The sequence below is a fragment of the Anas acuta genome, chromosome 2, assembly GCF_963932015.1.
Source record: "Anas acuta chromosome 2, bAnaAcu1.1, whole genome shotgun sequence".
Lineage (NCBI taxonomy): Eukaryota > Metazoa > Chordata > Aves > Anseriformes > Anatidae > Anas > Anas acuta.
In genome coordinates, this window is record NC_088980.1 from 120,320,577 (window position 1) to 120,340,582 (window position 20,006).

Sequence of the window (20,006 nt, forward strand, 5' to 3'; positions counted from 1 at the left end):
AACATTTACCAAATATGGCCTTTTTTGGGAAATTCTGAGATCAGAACCTTCTCATCAAAACAAGTCAGCAAACGAGAAGATGAAAATCAAGAGGAAAAAGTGTTTTAACTTCATTGCCTTGGTGATGCCGTCTGTACTGTAATGTATCAGAGGTCCGTGGGGTTGGAGAATTCTGTGGGGTTTTATTTGTTTGTTGTTATTTCTAAATTCATAACACAAAAGCCTTGAGTACGAGTTGTAGTATATAAAAAAATAAAATAAAAATCGCATTAGCTCAACAATGAATCAAGAAGATTTTGTCTTTTGGTTGTGGATAAAGTGCACCTCCCCCTTGGGGAAGGGGGCAATGGCAAGGGGAAGAAAAGGGGTATTTTATTATCTGTCTAGTGGGGTCTGTTGCAAGTCATCCAAATGAAATATTGATGAACCAGAAGTTTTTCAGCCCCAAACTGAAACCAAATTGTAGCGTGTGTGGTTTCTTTTAATGCTTTAAGATCACTTTCCTTAAGTTAGTAAGCCCTATCTGCAAGACATCCTGGCAAAACTGAAAAATCTTGCTGCAAATAGTGGAAGAATTCCATAAAGGAAGATGCTTTATTATTTAATGAAAACAGTTATGGATGGTATTGTGGAAGTATGGTGGCACTTAAGTGGGACTTCCTTTTTATGTACAGCAATAAAACTCATGTTTGAGTCCTTTGTTGTGTCTGGTAGGCTCTTAAGCACCTAAGGACGTTTTCTTTTTCTAGGGCTACTATAACATGACAAATATTTACGCCTTTGGGGAAAACTTGTTCTTTTTTTTCATCACTTCTACCTGCAACCTCTTATGAACTTCTCGTTAAAAGTTCTCTACGGATTTTGTCAAAGTGATGATTGTTACATTTTTGATATGTGCAGGCTTCTTAAAAATGCATGTTTCACATGTCTAGAATCTGATGGTGGGGCTTAAATTAACTCTAAAACAAAAATGTTGGGCTTTGGCTTTCCTACGTAAGAGAGGGACTAGGAAAGTGACAGACGTCTTATATCTGAACTAAAGTCTTACTAATGTATTGGGACAAACACAACGTGTAATTTTCTAAAAACATATTTGAAACCATTTTGCTCATGGTTGCTGTATTTTATTACTTTACGAACGTGTCAGCAACAGTTGTATCAACAACCACTCAGCTGCTGCCCTCATTCATTTCCAGGAGAGAAGGTGTGGTGGGCAGGGGAACCCCCCACCTGCCTCCCAAGACCTGGTCATCCCCTGAGGTTGGCTAGAGTGAAAAGGTTGGCTGAGTGTGAAGACTTTTGGCATGCTGGGGAAAAAACAAAACAAAACCCTTCAGTTTATCAGAGATTTTGCAAATCAAAGAAGACACAGCTTTTAAATTTATATATGCACTTCATATATGTATTATCTATACACCTTGTATGTGCCTCTCAGATTGGAAATGAGGAGGCATTTCTTCTCAGAAAGAGCAGTCAGGCATTGGAAAGGGTCACCCAGGGAGGTGGTGGAGTCACCGTCCCTGAGGGTGTTGAAGGAAAGCTTGGATGTGGTGCTTGGGGACAGGGTTTAGTGGTGACATTGGTGGAAGGGGGATGGTTGGACCAGATGATCTTGGAAGTCTTTTCCAACCTTAATAATTCTCTGATTCTATTGATACATTTATATATACATATTTCTATCTTATGGAAATAAATATGGTACATATTATTACCTTACATGCATAATTCATAATTTACGTATATAGCCTGTTAAATAGGTTTTCCTGTAAGTTTCCCTTTTCTGGGGGATTAGAAGGGGTAAGGAAAAAAAGCAGCAGGCCAGAACCTCTTGTGCTGGTGTGGCATGTAATGCTTTTATTGTTACTGTGTTTGTTACAACAAAAATCCCAGGCAGATCTTGTTTGTTTGTCCGTTGCGGCCAGAAGCAGCAGCGCTTGCACCAGGCAGGCTGCTCTTTGGTTTCCCCCCAAGTCATAAATCCGAAGCCGTTTGCTCTGTGTCACACTCATTTGGGTTTCAGTAACGCTTTGGGAACATGCTGACCAAAGGGGCTGTGTGCCAGGTAAGGTCCCTCTTAGCAGGAGACTTTAAAAAAAATAAAAATATTAGGGGACGTTTCTTGTCTTGATTATTGTCTCCAGTCTGCAAGCACTTAATACACAAGTCAGAAGTATGTGGTTGGGTTTTCTTTATCTGGACAGGGGGTGTTAGGGAGGATTCATAGCTGATATCAGAGGCACGTAACCTGTGGAGTGCAGCGTGATGGAGGAACTGGTTACTTGGAAGAGGGGATTGGAAGAGGGGACAAATTGCTGCGTATTTGACATGCAGTACCTGCCTCGAAGGAAATCGGCTGGAGGCGATGGTGTGTGCAGGGCAGTCCGCATCTCATCTTCCCGCGGGAACCTGGATTTCAAAGTGTGGCTGGGAAATGTGCCTGAGGGAGGGAGGAGGATGTGCTCGTTTTACAGAGGATCTGCTTCATTTTCACAGTGAAGCTGAATGGCTTTTGGGAACATGGAGGCAAGCCCAAGAACAACAACTCTGCTGGTACATACACGGAAACATTGAGTTAGTCTGTATAAGGCTGGTGTGTTCAGTAATAGCAGTTTCACTATTATTGTTTTGGTTGAATATTTGAGGGTGTTTCCTCTCCTATTCCCCCCTGTTCTGGAGGAGCTGAAGCATAATACGAGGTGTTCTGGAAACCATTTCATCCCAGCATGACTTCTCTCTTGCCTGGAGTTGTACAGCCACCACCTTGTTTTAGAGGGGTTGGAAAAGACCTGTGATAAACCTTGTGGAAGATCTACTACGAGGAGTCCTCTAGTAAGCATTAAGTATCTTGGTAGTTGTGCTTGGGCAGTGAACACGCACAACTTTGTAAGGAAAATAACTAAATTTTTAAATACAGGTCCTACTTGGCAGAATTGAGGTGTTAAGAAAAAGATGTTTATGGGCCAGTAGGACTTTTGCTGGTCTACCTCTCATTTACCCACCTGTGGTGTAGCTGACACAGTACAACCTCTTCAAACCTTGTGTAGTTGAACTCCTGTTGGCACGTTCCTGGTATGTTTTACTGCTTGACAGTGCAGCCTGCAAAAAAGTGAAGCCTCCTTTGGTGTGGCTGTGCAGGGAAGAGCACAAGTTGTCAATGTCAGCAACCTGGGTTTCACTGCCAGGCTTCAATGCCTCATTGTCCCACCCAGTGTGTGCCACTGCAACCAAAGCTGGGGAAAAAATTGCCAAAATCCTAAGTCCTTGACCTGTCTATGCAAGGATGCTGGAGAGTGGAGAGTCAGACTTGTGCTGGTTACTGCTGTGTAATACTTAGCACCTGCCCTGCTTGCACTGGGAGCAATCCTACACTTCTGTCTAAGCTAGGATATGTTACAAAGTAATATGTAACATTAAAGTATTGAAATGTTCGTCTTGCAGGCCATCACATTAGCGGCTGTATGCAATAAATGTGGTAGCTGTTGTAGTTTCTGACGTGGAGGGCCTGGCGCTTGTCTGGTGCCATCTGCTCAACGTTGATGCTGGTTCTGACCCACGGTGAGCACCAGGAAGGGCTCTTGTAGGGGAGGTTGGTTATTCTGGAGCTGTGGACGAGCTCCTCAGTGCTCCCTGAGTGAGTAATCTCTCCCAGTTTACAAGAGCACAAAACAACATTGCTACATGCGATTACTGTAAAATACAATGTGATGTTTGCTTTTTTGGATGGCCGCATTAGTGTCATTCATCTTTTGTAATCTGTGTTACTCCACAGAAGGGCATGACCAGAAAATAATTCTAATACCACGGTTGTGCTGAGACTCAATTAAAGAACTCTGCATTTTGCATGGCATGTTTTTATTCTTCCACACACGGTAATGGGTTGATATTTTCAGCTCTACCAAAGCAGCAATGAGTGTGCTCTTGCAGTGGTGGCTGAGGGCATGAAGATTGGTTTTAAACATTTCCATTCCACTATTAGGGTGGAGAATTGCAGTTGTCTTGATTCAGAGTTCTTCCAAAAACTTTGCAGCATCAGCAAGTTTTAACTTTTCAGTAGCTGTATCTGTTTTTTTAAAAAAAGATCTCAGTCCATAATAACAGAGTAGGAAAACTGCTTAAGAAATGAAATTATATTGCAGTAGCACTTCACTGAAACGTGAACTTTTTTGACACAAGCTGATATTTAACTGTTGAGTTACTTCTTGATAAGGAGGTGTTAATAAACTTCTCTTTACCGTAGAGGTGTTAATAAACTTCTCTTTACCATACTTTCTTCACCCATATTTTGTAGAAGTATGAGAGATTTAGTAAGCTACAAGATTCCTGCCTGGTCTATTTGCGAAATAGACTCATTCCATTCTCATCTGGTGTGGTGTCTTTCCCTTATTGCAGAAAAGATCACTGACGGTGTTGGTAGGTCTATACATGCAAGTTGTCACCTTGGAACTACCGTTTTTTTTAGAAGGGTTTCTGAACTATTGCTGTACCAATGTTTCAGCATCATACTGCCGGAAATATTTTAAGGTCTACTGAGTATTTTCATACAGTACAGTAAAAAAAAAAAAAAAAAGCTTACAAATCTTCACATCAAGACAGACATTTCACAGAGAAGGAAAGGGATCATCACTCATGGTAAAGGAGTAAAGAAACCAGCCAGTGCAACAGATTTTGGAAACAATTACAGGTATGAGCATGTTCTTGAGGATATTTGTGGATTTTAGCTGCTATAGGAATTACTACGCGGTTTCTGAGGCTGTGTCGATTTCTGTTTACTCTGGAGCTTTTACTGATATGTGAAATTTACAGGAGGACAATGCTGGGCTTGAGAAGCCAAAGCATGCTTCAGATGGAGGGAGCAGCAGGGCAGGCCTGATGCTGGAGGCGTCGAAGGGACAAGTTGAGAACTGCAGGGACAAAGCGGTGTATGGAGAAGCGATGGGGAAACTTTCCAGGTGATTTGTTTAGAGGACAGTCAGGGATGAGTAGTTTGCTCTAAATAATCCAGAGAGATGATGAATCCTTTCATTAACTTCTGAAAGAAGGAATGACGGGGCAATTTATACATGCAATGGCCTTTAAACACCCTGTGGACAGTGCTGTCAGGAAGGATACGCAGTCAGTGTAGAATTGTGTAGAGCTGCTGCAGTTCCTCTTCTGTTTTAAAGAGCTTTCTTTGGTCACAGGTTGCTGTTGTGTTTTTCCAAAGAGAAGGTGAGAACTTAACAGGAATGTAATTGTAAGGGAATATTCAGCAATAATTTACCTGACATGAAATTTGCTGCTGCATGGAGCAGGTGAGAATTGATTGGGTGCTTACTCTGCTCTTGCACAACTCGGTTAATAAACCAAAGTCCAGGAAAACATGAATAAAGTGTGGTTACAGTAGATCCCTCTCAAAATGTTGGAAGAGACCAGGGAGACTGGAAATACCCCATCTGGCAATTAAAATAGCCCTGATAAAAAAGAAAAAGGAACTTTTTTTTTCTGTTTCGGGCTGACGTTTAAGTTTCACCAGGTTAGCTGAGTCACGTCGCACACTTCGCTGCTCTTGCTTCAGAGCCCTCCCAGCTCAATATTGGCTCAACTTGCTGCTCCGCTGGGGAGCTGCCACTCATCTGCTTTCAGCACTTAAGCGCGGTTGATTGTGGTTCAATCCTTGTTCAAGCAACAGAAAGATTCTCCTTAGCCTCCCTCCCTGCCACCAGCCCTCCCTGGGTTAATCCTGCATCCTGTCCGTCCTGCTGCTTTACGTAACAGGCCTGCTCGGAGACATCTCTCGCTTCTCTGGGCTGCGGGGAGTGAGCTCAGATCCGAACATGGAAGCAGCCATGAAATGCAGGCAGTTGAATTCTTAATTTATCAAATCTGTGCTGTTTGGAAGTTTAAAAATAAGTTTGCAATCCAGAAAAGGGAGGCTCTGCCCTCCAAAAACTACCGTTTTCATGTAAAACTTGCTCCGATATTGTTGGCTTTGAACGATAAAGCAGAAGCGTGTTACTCTGCTGGGCAACCTGTTGAGCTGCAAATAATTTCAAATGCTCGGAGTTGGTGAAGAATTGCCGTTTTGCTCTAATAAGCCGCGATCTTTAGGAGTGTCCTGCATTGTGATATTGCATGTTAATAGCATTGATCAACTGTCAGGCGCGGGGAATTGATGAGCAAACGTCCATTGTAAAATTAAATGGTATTACTGAAGGCTGTACCGAGCTGCCGGTTAGGGAGGTGACTAGACCCAGTAGTCTGTGGTAGGAGTATTAATGTGAGCTCCAGGTTTTTTCGCATGATTAAAACAGGCCATCTGTTCTTTGTTAAATGTTTACAAAAACAGCTTTTCTCTAAAAGATTTAAAGAGATGTGGGTCTAGTAAACACACCAGTGTTTTTGAGCACCTTTTGCACCTTATTTCGAATAATGGCAAAAATAATTCTGCTGCAATAGCAAATAGGATTAATACCTATTTGTGTTTAATCTTCAATGGGTTCTCTCCTGTGGAAGATTAAATTCTGTACCAACATGCTAAATTATGGCTTTGTTATGGCTAAAAACAGCAGGGGAAGTGATTTCTGTGAAATACACAAATAGTTTTTTCAGTCTCGTGTATTATAAATTTTTACCAATCTTTTACTAATTTGTAAATGGAAAATGGGGTCCTTTCATCAGAAATTATGACCCTGTAACTAGAGTTAATCCTTTGTAGATCTACAGAAGTAGAACTGTTTGAAATAATTCCCTGTGGTAGGCTTAAACTAATATTTACTACTGAAAGCCTATTCTTCTTCCTCTTCTACCCTCCTAAGAAAGAGTGGACAACGGGGTTTGGGTAAGAAAACGCATCCCTCATGCTGCTTCAAGTCTCTTCTGCTCACCAGACTTGTGCTGCTCCTACACAGCTTCACACTAGGGAGCAATGTGGGGTTGTCGGTAAGGGATGCACTGGTTTAGAATATCGCAAAAAGCACAGGCACAGACTTCCTAGAAAAATGATGTTAATCACACCCCATTCTTTGAAAGAATGCCGTGGTTTACAAGGTCACCTATAAGTGAATTATAAAACACGCAAACTGCAAAGGGAGTTGCATGTGGCAAAAACAGCGTGTTTTTAAATGAAAGGAAACTTGACCAAAGCCTAATTAGGGCAAAGTGGGCTTTCTGTAGCTTTGTGTTTGGGGTTGTGAATGATGTGAAACAAAATCATGGCATTTTAATTTGTATGCTTGGTTATACGCACACCTTGGCACTGCAACTAAAAGGGAGTAAGTGTTTCATTTTTATTTCATATGTAAGGTTTGCATGTAATACATAGATAACGTGGCTTTAAGAGTATGTTGAGAATGACTCTTGTGGATAACCTTCTTGAGGTAGTAACAATCTTGAATTTTCATGGGGTAACGTCTTACAGAATTGCACTGAGCACAGTTTTGCAGATTACTGAGTACTGCAGTGTGGAAGCAGCTGCTACTGTTTTCAGGGTGTAACCTGATGGCCAGACCTTGCACTAAAGCTGCAAATGTCAAATCATAAAGGGCTGACATTGCTGCTGTAGAGACTCAGAAAGCTATCTGTCTTATGATCGAATTTGCTGGGGAATGTTCTGAAAGTTGTTTAGACTTCTTAAAATAAATACATAAATAACAAGACTAGAAAGGAGACAATGAATACTTTTTAAAGTTAGATCAAATAGGTAATTGGACTACTCAAGCTTATATAAAACTTTGTATTGACTTCAGTGACATGGTCATATCACTAGTGTAGGTGCAACCTTGCAAGTTTTATAGAACTAAATTTAGGCAACGTTACTGTATTTCTTGCAGTTTGTAATGCTTTTTGGCTTGGCTGTTTTACATGCTTTAAAGGACAAATTACAAAATGAAACAGCCAACTCTGATTTATTCTAAAAAGTTGTGCCTCATACATGAGTCATAGACAGCAAACAAATAGTGTGTTACCAAACATAAAGTACTTGCTAAATACACATTTTACAAGTGATGGAAATGAGAACTTGGATTTCTTGGATGTTAGATACAGCAAGTGAGCAGTATTTAGAAAGAGGACAGCTCAGTGAAGACATTGATGTAATTGAGACTTGAAATCTCTGAAAAATTCAGAATGCTTGAGATATGAAATGACACAAAACAGAGAATTGCAGTGTCTTCATTGGGAAAATGTAGGTTAAAAGTACAGGTCTGAAAACCTATGGATAAAAAGTGTTATAGGTGATCTGTGTGGTATTCCTGTGTTTTCTAACCTAAAAAACAACATTAGGCAGTACAAATATATAATGGTGTGAGGGGCTGAGAAGAAGGTTTTGTTCTATGTCGCAGAACAAATCTGAGGAGGTATCCAACTCAGTCAACAAAATTCAAAGACAAATAGAAGAGTTTATATCTTCTATGTTTTCTGTAATGCATAATTGGACCACAGGACCCACTGGCATCACTGATTTCCTGAGGTCAGCTTTTTCAGTACAGATATGCAGTCTCTGTGAACTTTCCAGCATGAAGTTATCCAAGTATCGTTGTGACCATAAGGTTTCTAGAAGAGGTGCTGATTCAGGATGCCTACCGTGACATTGCCTTGGGGTGGGGCTGATGGATGTGGTGGTAATGAATTAGATGCATCAGGTTTGAAGTGATTTTCACTGTGACTAAGACCCTGTTGCACTAAGAAGTATCTTAAACAGGTGGAGGATGGGAACATGCAGAAGTCACCCTGGAAGTTTTTGATGAAGCCAACCAGACCCAGATCTTTGGTCAGCCTCGGGTTTTCCCTCTGTCCTGGAGTCTCCTCCATAAAGAACTGTGGTGTCTTGCTCATACTATTCGAAACTCTCCCAGACAGAAAAAGGGCTGTCTTCACTTCTTGATGGCCTTGGTCCTTCTGGTTGGGTAGCTTCTGAGCATGTGGGTGTTTTCGGGGTATAGTGAGTGGTTGGAATTTTTTTTTGCTGCTTGGAGAAATGCTGAAGATAGGACTGCACTAGTTCACTTTGCTAACGTTCAGAAAGCTATATTAATATGTCTTTAAAAATACACGTGTATTCACTTTCTCACCCAGTGGTATTAAGAATTTTATTTCTGAAGTCTAGGTATGCTGTTTTTTAGATTGAGGTGGTCAAACTGTATGTCTGTGTATGTGCATCAGTTTCACATGTGCTCAGAGGCTGGGTCTGTAGTCATTCATTACACGCTTGCCACTTCTCAGTGCTGTTTGGAGAAAAAAAAAAAAAGAGGAAATGAGACGAAATGAGATGCAAATAATATTACAAGCAGGTACTCCTGTTTCTGAAAGTAAAATTCTGATTTGCTATAAACCTTTCTTTTCCCCAGTTCAGTGGATCAAACGCCTCAAATGGCTAGCCTTCGTGACCACAGCTAATGGGGAGCTCTGCCACCTAGAATCACGCCGACTTAACTTCTAGGGAAGTGAAAAGTAGGAGAAACACGGAGATAAAGAGGATGGGAAAATGTTCTGACCCTATATTTAGTTGTAAGAAAAGCATCAGTACGGTGTCATGCTATTACTTCTCTTCTTGAAAAGCGCTGTAGTCCTGAGTTTGTAGCTGCAGGCAGGCAGTGAGGAGAAGCAGGTCAGGGCTTTGATACGCTGCAAAGTCATGGTAGGGCTTAGACATCTTTTCAGTGCAGACTCATGGATCTTTGGGCAGAACAGAACCGTTAAAGGGAGAATAATTGCAAATGTGTTTGGTATGCTTAGTCCAGGCGCTTGGCAGAGGTTTCCTTTTATGAAGTACAAGTGTGATGTGAGGCTGATGCACCACTTGGACTTTGAAAAAGAGATACTTTTGCAGCTTCACAAATGCTTAAAATGCTACTCTGTCCAGTCTGTAGCAGCTACAAATCTGTTTCGGTTATGTGCAGGGAGCTGGGATTCTTTCACATAAAATGTAACAACGTATTACACTCTAAAGTGGCTTAATCCTTCACGTACTGATCAAAATACCTACTGTCACATCCTGAACCAACGTAAATTGCCCTGATTGATTTTGTATAAATACAGTCTGTGAATATATTCATTTCCTTATTGCATGGCAAGAAGCACTTATTTTTTTCTCCCAAAGGACAAGTTCCCTGTATAACAGAATGACTTGCAACAAGTTATTCTACCAGCAACTACTCTGAATATAGAAATGTCTGAAATAACAATTGCTTTCCTTTTGTATCTAAGTGTTGAAGAGCCTAAATATTTTCTATCCTTCCAGTTTGTGTGAAAGCCTTATTATAGAATAATTTTACCCTTGCTACATCAAGAATTTCTGGTGACTTTGCCACTGTTTTAACTGCAGAAAGCTTCTTCTTAACACTGGTTTACTGTGTAGCATTTCAGATGTTTAATCTTCTCCATAGTATTTTCTCCCTCTATAACCTTCTGCTCCAAAAGAGCAAAGCTGTAGAAATCTAAGCTGCAAATGTAAAATTTTATTTCTGTTTCTCTCTCAGCATTCTCCGTCGGAACCCTTTTTAGAGAAACCAGTGCCGGATATGACTCAGGTTAGTGGACCGAATACCCAGCTAGTAAAAAGTGATGATTATCTGCCATCGATTGAGCCGCAGCCACAGCAAAAGAAAAAGAAAAAGAAAAACAATCACATTGCTGCCGAAGGTCCCAGTAAAAGTTTTGGTAAGGAAGACTTTCCTGGGGGACTTGATAGCCAGAATCTAACCAGGAACTCAGTGGATTGCTCCCAAGAAGAGAAGAAGAAAAAGAAAAAGCCCAAGGCAAAAAAAGAACCGAAGGATCCGAAAGAACCCAAGGAAAAGAAGGAACCCAAGACCCCCAAAGTCCCTAAGACCCCTAAAGAGCCAAAGGAAAAGAAAGCAAAAAATACCACGCCAAAACCCAAGACCAGCAAAAAGAATAGGTAAGTCTGGAAACTTCTATATGTTTAGAGAAAAAGAACATGCTTGTGGGATTTCTAGAATATCTGCTCTAAATGGAGTGGGTGGAGAGGAAATCTTTTGTCATTTGACCTCAATCATCTGCAATACCGTGTTTTTGAGGAACTTCTCAAGTATGTTTCTCTTGTATGGCTTTCCTGTTTATGGCTACGCAGTCATTCTAAATAAGCTGGAAAGGCAGAAGTATTTGCCATACCCAGCGAGGTTAATTTTTCTTTTCAAGGCATAAACATTTCTGGATCTGTTAGATTTCAAAACTAACTCCTTTTCTTCCAATGCTGATCTGTCCTTGTGTGTGGTTTGTGTATTAAGAAATTAAATTGCTTCAACAGTAATTTAGGTTTGACCAAAATCCAGACGTGAAGGGCTTAGAGGGGAAAAAAAAAAAAAAGGTTTGATGATGTTTTTGTCTAAATAAAGAAGTAAGTTAGGTACTTAGTGTTGTTACAAGTTGTATGGCACTATTTTATACTGACACAACCCATGAGTTATAAGCTTTGCAGTTAAAAAGGCATTTTTATATGGATATCAATATATGTTAGTGTGTCCTTTGCTCTAGGGATTATACCCATTTTAATGTTTCATGTAAAGACAATTTTTCTAGCACAGAGCCTTTGTGGGAAGACCAGATGCTTCAACCCTGTTTCTTAGCTGTTTTCACTTGGCATTGTGTCCCTTTATGAGGATAGGCTTAAAATGCTACGGAGTAGTATGAGAAAGAGCAAACCACTGTTACACATGAGTAAATACGTCATAGATAATAACGCAGATTCTTTCCTTACCCCTCAACTCCCTAAACACCACGATTATAAATGCTCACTTGAAAGAAAGCTGAGAGGAAAAAGACATTAAAGCTCAATTTTTTTTTCATTTGTACCTAGAATTTCTTACAACTGTTCTGAATTTGTTCCAAACATCTGAATCTGTTTTTCAAGATGTGGCTAGTGTTATAAAATATAACTTCCAGATGGAAGCACAGCCAGACTTGGTTAATCCGAATCAGTTTGCAAAATCCATTTGTATCAGGGTTTAAAAACTGCAGTTAATGAATCAGCTTTGCATATATTCTGCAAGACTGACTATTGGATAGTTCTGATATGGCTAAATGAGGCACAGATAGTATGAAGCTACTTGTTCCTTTGGCAAGATAGGGATTTGTATTTATTTATTTATTTTAGGTTAACAGAGACAGTGTTTCCTAAAGAATATATAAACACTGGTTTGTAAAAATCAAATGTTGTTCTGACCGCCTGTGTGAACCATTCAATAAATTACGGTTGATTAGCCTATCCTCTTGCTGCAGTTACACAAGGATGTCCTAAGGATGGGTTTTATATACAGAATAAATCGCAGCTTAGAAAAACTCTTTAAGCTGTATCTCTCAGCACACGTTTGTGAAGCTGAAATACTGTATCAGCTAAAGTAAACTTTTTGTTCCATTTCCATACATTTACTGGTTTGAAGGCCGAACAGGCCGTATTATTGTGTGGTATAGAGCATCTCCTCCCAGCAATTTTTGCACCGAGTAATAAAAAAAGCTTTTACTGTAGGACTTCTCAAGTAGTGCAGTTTTACAAGGTCCTGACTGCAATGAAGCTTTGTTTAATAAGCAATGGTTAGAAGGAGTGTGGTGTGGGTTCCTGTGGCTGTGCTGCATGTCAGACCTCAGAACTTGTCTGTCCTCTCCACTCAATCCTAACACCTCTTTGCATGTCTTCTCTAATATGTCTTGGGATATGTCGTGCAGATTAAAGGAACAGCATTTCCTTTGAAGGAACAAATCACTGCTCTCTCAGTTGTATTTGTAGAAAGGCTTTATCTTCTTTCCCACACAATAACTCTTGTAGATAGGTAGCTAGATGACTACATTCTGGTATTCTGGTAGCTACTTAGCCCTGTTGTTTTACCTGTGAGAGAAAAGTGTTTGGAGCAGCATTAAAGAGCAGGTGTTGTTCCTTATGCTTGCGTAGAGGTGTCGAGAAAGTCTACTTTTTCCCTTAATGGACTTGTCTCACTGCTACCAACTGCTCTTTTGAAAACGACGTTGTTATCGTTTTGTGGTCTTGTCAGCTTCAGTATCAAACTTCTTTGAAGAGCTCTGATGCTGTGTTGGGATGCTGTGCCACTGAAGAATTTTAAATCAGTGAAAGAAATGCGCTTGCTTTGGCAGTATCACGAACTGGGGAGTTGGTCCAGTGACAGATCATTGATAAAGTTTTTAAATGAATCAACAGCCTAAAAGATTAATCGACTGGGCTGCAGTGTTTCAGCAGTGCTAACTCCACAAAGGAGATATTACAGTTGCTGAGATGAGTAAGATTCATGCAGCTCCATGTAGATTATGGTATGATTATGTAAAAGTAAAATATTATGATGAAAGTTAATAAGATGGCTAGCACGTGATTACTTCTAATGTTGCTAAGTATTTTTGCTTGTAAGCATTGGAAAGAGTGGTATGATATAGATGTCTAAATGCTGTGCAAAACAAATGGTTTTCTTTCCTGACTAAGGAAATCAATTTTAATAAAAGAGCAGTCTTGTACTCATGGAAAAATCAGGTAAAGTCAGACATGGGAAATGTATTTATCAGAGAACATTATTATTTATTTATTTATTTATTTTGGCTAGAACAAATCAAGTCCCAGATAACCAATTTTGACATATGCCGTATCTTAACCATTTTGTAATGAAATATAGCTCAAAACTCAACCCTGTCATTTCAGTTTAAGTTTTGACCAACAGTATAATCCTCTTATTAAACGGACAGAATCAAAAAATAGAGAAACTTTGTCCTTCATGTTTCTTCTGTGTTTGGTGTAAGTTTTGACAAATTGAGCAGCCTGTCTCACTGAAAAGCACCTTAATGTGACGGACAGGTCAGACCAGAGAATGGAAGAAGCGGATTAATTTCATGCTACTTTGAGTTGTGTGTCCCATGACGTGTTAAAAAGAAAGAAAACACTAAAACTGGGAGCTAGTATGTTGCTCTGTCTACTTGGTGATTTTGAAAGAAAGATCTGTTACTGTGGTGTTACTACACTTGCAATCAATATTAGTCTAATCCTGCTAACACTGAAGACTAAATACAGTGGTTGATGGTAAAAAGCCATTTGCAAAACAAATATTTTGTAAACCAAACTAGTCAGGTTCAAAAATTAAAACACAGGTATACCTAAGGTCATAAACGAAGGGCTTTCATTAACTTGTTCGGGTGCAGAGTATTACACCGGCTTTACACATTATTGAGCTGGCTTCAGGCACGTGCAAAACAACCAGAGGTTTTTTTTCTGAAAGTAGATGGACAGGGAAAGGCAAGGAGTCCTACTAAATTGCAAAGTCATGGCTCAGATGTCTGTTCCTCCTGTGCCTGTCCCTGGAGGAGATGCGGACCACCTGTTTGAGAAGATCACGCTGCTGCACAGCTGATAGCTCTCCTGCTGCTTCCTGTGAAACCCTAGAGAGTAGCCACCGATTAAGGTGGGAGAAGCAGGAACTACTTGAAAGGGCCAAATGGCAGCTCCTTGCAGGAGCTCATCTCTTTCCCCATCTCCTCAGAGCAGTGCGCTGTGCTTTGCAGAGCTGCTCTTATCTTGCTTTCTCCTCTCCAGGAGAAGCTCGTGTCCTTCCCACACGTGCAGCAGCAGCCTGGGGTGGAGGGTAGGGTGTGTGGGTTGCTGCTCTCATGGGGAGTGCTAGCTCTGGTGTAATTATCTCTGTTAGAGGGAGGTGGAGACTGACCCTTTTGGCGCGCAAATTAGCTATTTGTTGTGTAGGAAAGGGGATGGCTTCTGGCTGCGGAAGTGGGAAAAGGCTGCTGCACAGGGGGAGTGGTGCGAGCAGCAGGATGCAGTACCTTAGGGAGCCGGGGGACAGGAAGAGAGGTCCCTAGGTGGTACTGGTAGTTTCCACTCCGAAGCTCAAATCATCCTGAGAAAGGCAGGAAGGGGCTGCCTGTGGGAGAGGACAGGAAACAGTGCAAGATTTCCATGCGCACGTCCACTGAGGCTGTGGCTTTTCACACCTGTCCTCATCTCCCTTTTGAACTAGCCCAGCTGCCAAATATTTACCTTTGCCTGCCCCACAGACAGTCCTTGCAGGCTTCACTGTTACCAAAGCTTATGTTTTAGTGATTTGGCTGGGTTGTCAGGCTGGAATAAACCTTGTCATCCTATTGTTGTTTTTCCTACTTCTGTGACATGTTAAAACAGATTTATGTGTGCGTATGTGTTTTTTTTTAAAGGGGTTTTGATTAGAATAGAAGCTTTAAAAAAAATAAATGTTTACTGTAGATAAGACAATGCAGAAAGACTGTCGGTCCTAGCCTGTTGAGAGGGTGGTATTTGGGATGTATTTGGGGGGTTTTGGGGAGGTTTGTGGATTTGTTGCTCTGCAGTGGATGTACAACATATTTCTAATCCCATATCCTCTCAGAAATTTGTTACAGGATAGTGTTCCCAGGTGGAAGAACAGTGATCAATAGTGTCTGACTTATTTTGAATGTTTATATGACAGAAAAGAAGCATCACCCAAATCCTGAGAGCCATCATAAATTACACTAATAAACAGACCTGTCAGTCACCCAGTTCAGGTGAAATGGTTGCTCAATGTAAATATGAGGGCTAATTACTTCCCCTATTAATTCTGCTAAGCATCCCATGCTTTTGGGGGTATTTTTAGGTCAGACGGTTAGGCCCTCTGAGATCCTGGAGTTTGACCTCACCCTGTAGGTGGCTGCTGGCTATGTGACACAAAACGTGGTTTGTTAAAGTTTGCATACTTGTTCTCAAATTGTAATTCGTGCTTCCTTCTCTGTTATCCTACTCACTGTTTTCCTCTTCAGATGTGTTTTTACTTGTTGTTCTCTCATCTGACCTTCTGCAGGTTGTCTTCTCGCTCATCCCCTAACTGTTAGAAAGTATTTTAATGTTTTGTGTGCATGCAAATACTTCCTGAGTAAGGTACTATGAGATGTGCATCCCAAGTTAAGGATCGACACGCAGACCCTAACTGTAATGCCAGAGCCTCTAAAAAGAGATTTTTACCTGCCTGTACTTACAGTGAGGAAAAGTCATTCTGGTCCAGCCAGACACTGTTCCTGAAGGGCATGAGTCACTGCTGGGAGGTGAGACAGGCTGAGTCAAAAACGGGTACAGCTCATTGTTAGGAACAAATTACATGGGATTTGTGGCAAAGCAGGCAGCAGCAAGGCTTGCTGGCGTTTCAAGGCAGCCGATGGTCCCACAGGCCAGGTAAAGCTGCCAGGTCACAAAACCTCACCTCGCTCCAAGAGACAGTGCTCTTTTTCTTTGCTTTATTTATTCTTTACTTCCTTACTTTTCATGAAAGGAACTGGGGCTACATATTTAAAAATGGCAAAACTTAAAATTCTCAGCGAAATCCGCTCGTGGGCTTTGTTCTCCCCAAGTTGGTGGCTTGTTTTTTGCGCGTCTGCTTTTAACCAGCCTGTCAGGGGGGTGATTTGAAATGGTGTCCGACTGACTTAGCGTGCCGCTCTCTCACCGAGCGTGACTCAGTCTGCCGAAGCACAACCCGTGGGTATATATAGGTCACGAAATACTCCTAGGAAGACGTTTAGCTCGGAGTCTCTGTCACCAGGAGCGGGGGAAGGTCTGACAGGCATTAGAAAGAAATCTTTGTCAGGGTGGATCTGACGGGAGCGCTCAAGCCTCCGGCGGGGCCTTTGTCTGGGCCGTGCCGGGATGTGCGTGGCCCAGCGCTCCCGAGGCCGGCCGGCCGGCATTAGGGCTTTCCTGCCTTTCAGCAGGCGGATATTTTATCCAACCCAGGCCACGCTATTCTTCCAGACTTTAAGCCTGTTATTCATATGCGCTAGTGCACCCAGGGCACGGTAACTACTACTAAACTTAATTGCGCGCTTTGCTCTGATTTATGGAGGTCGCCGGCGAAAAGCGCCAGCCTGTCAACTCGCTTCACCTGGCAGCCGGCCAGCCCCCTGACAGGCCCACCTTTGATTTAAACAAATCCGAGAAATATGTAAAGTTTGCTGTGGGGTTCGGTGTTCGGGGTTTGGTGGTTTTTTTTTTTGTTGTTATTGTTGTTTGTTTGTTTTTTATTTTTGGAAGCGGCTTTGCCGTGATTTGATAAAAAGGGACCGCAAAAAAAAAAAAAAAAAAGAAGAGAGAAACCAAAAAAAAAAAGGCAAAAAAAATATATAAAAAAAAATAAAAATAAAAAAAACCCGCGGCCGCGCAGGTGTCGGGAGCGTTGGGGCGCTGATTGAGAGAAGCAGATGGCTGCAGTCGGTGGCCGCCAGCCAGCGGAGCAGGTGCTGGTCACGTGGCCGCGGGTTGCCAGGGCGATGCGAGCGCTCTCGGCGCGCAGATGAAAGGCCGGGGGCCCCGCTTCAGCTGTAGCATTGTGTAATTTGTGGCAGTTAGAGCGGAAATAAACGCTGGAAATGGAGCCGCATAGTAGGGGAGACTCCTGGCCATGTGCGGCCTGCGCGCCGGGGCGGCCGCGGGAGGCAGGGGCTGCTGGCCGCGCTCTGCGCCTCTCCTCCCGCTGGTGGCTCGCTTCCCCTTGGCGGTGTCAAACTTTTCCCTTCCTTTTCTTTTTTTTTATGGTCAAAAATTGTCCCACTTTGAGGTGTTTCCTTTCTAAAAGGCTCCCTGTAATCTCAGCATAGTAAAAATGTCTTTTCAAAACTCCCGTTTCCACATCTGAACTTTCCTCTTTTTTAACTCGGTATTAGTTTAAATACAGGCTGCGGAAGAGGCCGTGCTGTGTCTCACAACCAAAGCACTATATGTATTTATAACTGTAGTCAGAAAATTAAAATTGCAGCTCCAAAACATGCCTGCGGTTGACGAATGCGCTAATCAACGTGAATAAGCGCAAAGCTGCTATTTGTTTGGGAAGCTACAAGCCTGGGAATTATACAGGAAAAACAAACCCCAGACGGTGTCCTGGGTGTGAAATTAAAACACGAAGGGAGCAGAAGCCGTGTAGAAGCAACTGAAATAATGTCTGGCGATCGGTAATTCCCGTTCGCCAAATACCAGTGAGCGACTCCATGTGAGCAGATTTCTTCTCAACAATTCGGTGACTCTGTAAGAAATGGTGCCTCAGAGCAGTGCCAGGCCCGAGGGGCAGACCGCAGAGGGGCAAACATGCTAACAAAAACCCACACCAGTGTCAGAGACTAAATGTGTTGAAGATTTCTAGCTTTTACCATCAGTTCTTCCTCTTTGCTATTTCAAAATTTCATCTCTGCTCTGCTGAAAGTCATCTCTGTGTTTGACTTGGTGGCGATGTGTTTTAAAGCTGGGCTTTGATACAGGCACCCTGAGCTACACTCAAGGTCTTGGTGCAGTTAGAGAGATACAGTTCCACCTCCTGAGGTAAATGTTTTCATGGACGGAACCAACCCCCAAAACCTTTCTGTGCCAGCAATTCAAATAGCTTGCAAATATCATGCAGATGCTGAGATACCTGGGTTTTTCCCCCTCTCACCAGAAATACAAAGGTAGAAAACCTGTGAGAAGTGTCAAGGTGAGGTAGCCAGTCCAGGTAGCTGCAGCTGACGACCACAAACCTGGTCTGGTAAAGTGCCTTGAATCCTTCTTGGAGGCACTGCTCCAGCGCCACACACTGCTGTCACGCATGTTGAGTCCCCACATCTGCACCCAGAGCTGACACAAAAGCACCTTTCCTGTCCCACTGCTTGGAAGTGACAAGGACCTTGAACTAAAATGAAGAATTTTCACCATTGGTTCCTTGTGTTGGTAACAATTCCTCTGGTTTTGCTTGCCTCATCCACATGGAATAGCAAGAAAAGTACACTTGTAACCCTCTTTCTCTTCACGTGTGTCGGGTTGTGCAGATAGTGTTTGCAGATGGTGCAGGTTTTGAGCAGAGCAGCTCTTCTTAACCGGTCTCGTTTTCAGTTTCTTGTTGAAGACACGTTCACTGTCACTATCTAAGATACCAAAGGGAGGATATTTCCCCATTCCACTGTTAAGGAATGGGAAACATATAGCAATGGCCCATGCATCATTGGTTTTTACAGTTATGCTTAAATACTTTAATAAAAAGCAAGGCAGTTGAAAATAATGAAGTCACTGAGAATAAACATCTTGCTGATTAACTGTTCTGTTAAGTGCTTTTTGCTTACATTTTATTACAAATATTGATTAAAAATACCTCTCTTCTAGTAACAAGAAAACAGATTCTGAAACTAGTGCTGCGAAGAAAAAGGTTAACAAGGGAAAGGAAGGTTCTGAAAACTCAGATTTGGAAAAAACTCCACCACCGTCACCTCATCCAGAAGATGAAGATGACCCAGGGGTTCAGGTAATGCTACCTTTCAAGTTCGCTGTAGTCTTTGGCAATTTAGATGTGAGAATGGTAGTTCTCACTGTCTTCGTTATGAGGACAGAGATTATGGTGTTGAATCTTCTGGTCTGCCTACTTCATATAGCATTACGGGGTCTTGCTTATAAGCCTCTTGTTTCTTTTTTGCATTGGCTTTAGAAACCTGAAATCAAAAATAAAATGTGACAAAGCAGGATGAAGGAAGTCTGCATGTTGGGGACTTGTTACTACACCACTTTAATATGTTAAGGGCCCTTTTCCAGGACTGGCAGTCATCAGCTAATGCTATTTTTTCTCCAACACTGCCCACCTGTCAATTTCTCTCTAAACTTTCTTTCACATGAAGACGATTTGGAAATAGGAATAGAGCATATATAAGAACTTTCATGTGTTCTGCTGCTAGTCATGTTAAAAGTACTCAGCTCCTGGCTTGCTTCTGCTGGCAGTGCTTAGAGTGGGCATTAAAAATAAGAATTCCCTCATGAAAGGATACAGGCAAATTATGATGAAAAAAGCATGAAATTCCTAAACTCATGGTACTATTACTGGAGTCCATTGCATTCAGCAATTGCATATCAGCTTGCTTCTAGTTAGATAGCTGTTGAGACCAATGATTGGTGGTCGAAGTAGCTTGGTGAAAAGGTTGCCAAATAGTGATGTCCTAACAAGACACAGTTTATGTCTTCCTTCTTAGCATTTTCCAGAAGAGATCTAGAGGATAGTAAAATGTAAGTGATC

At 41.8% G+C, this 20,006-nt stretch overlaps 1 protein-coding gene across 5 annotated transcripts in view; it reads left to right on the top strand.

The window, feature by feature from the left end:
• The window catches only part of CHD7 (chromodomain helicase DNA binding protein 7), a 129,289-nt gene that overhangs the window by 60,594 nt on the left and 48,689 nt on the right, over positions 1–20,006 (top strand). For all 5 annotated transcript variants that reach the window (XM_068671946.1, XM_068671945.1, XM_068671943.1 and 2 more), the window contains 2 exons: positions 10,455–10,876; positions 19,109–19,247. In XM_068671946.1, coding sequence (XP_068528047.1) covers positions 10,455–10,876; positions 19,109–19,247 — 561 coding nt within the window. The remainder of the gene's footprint in view (positions 1–10,454; positions 10,877–19,108; positions 19,248–20,006) is intronic.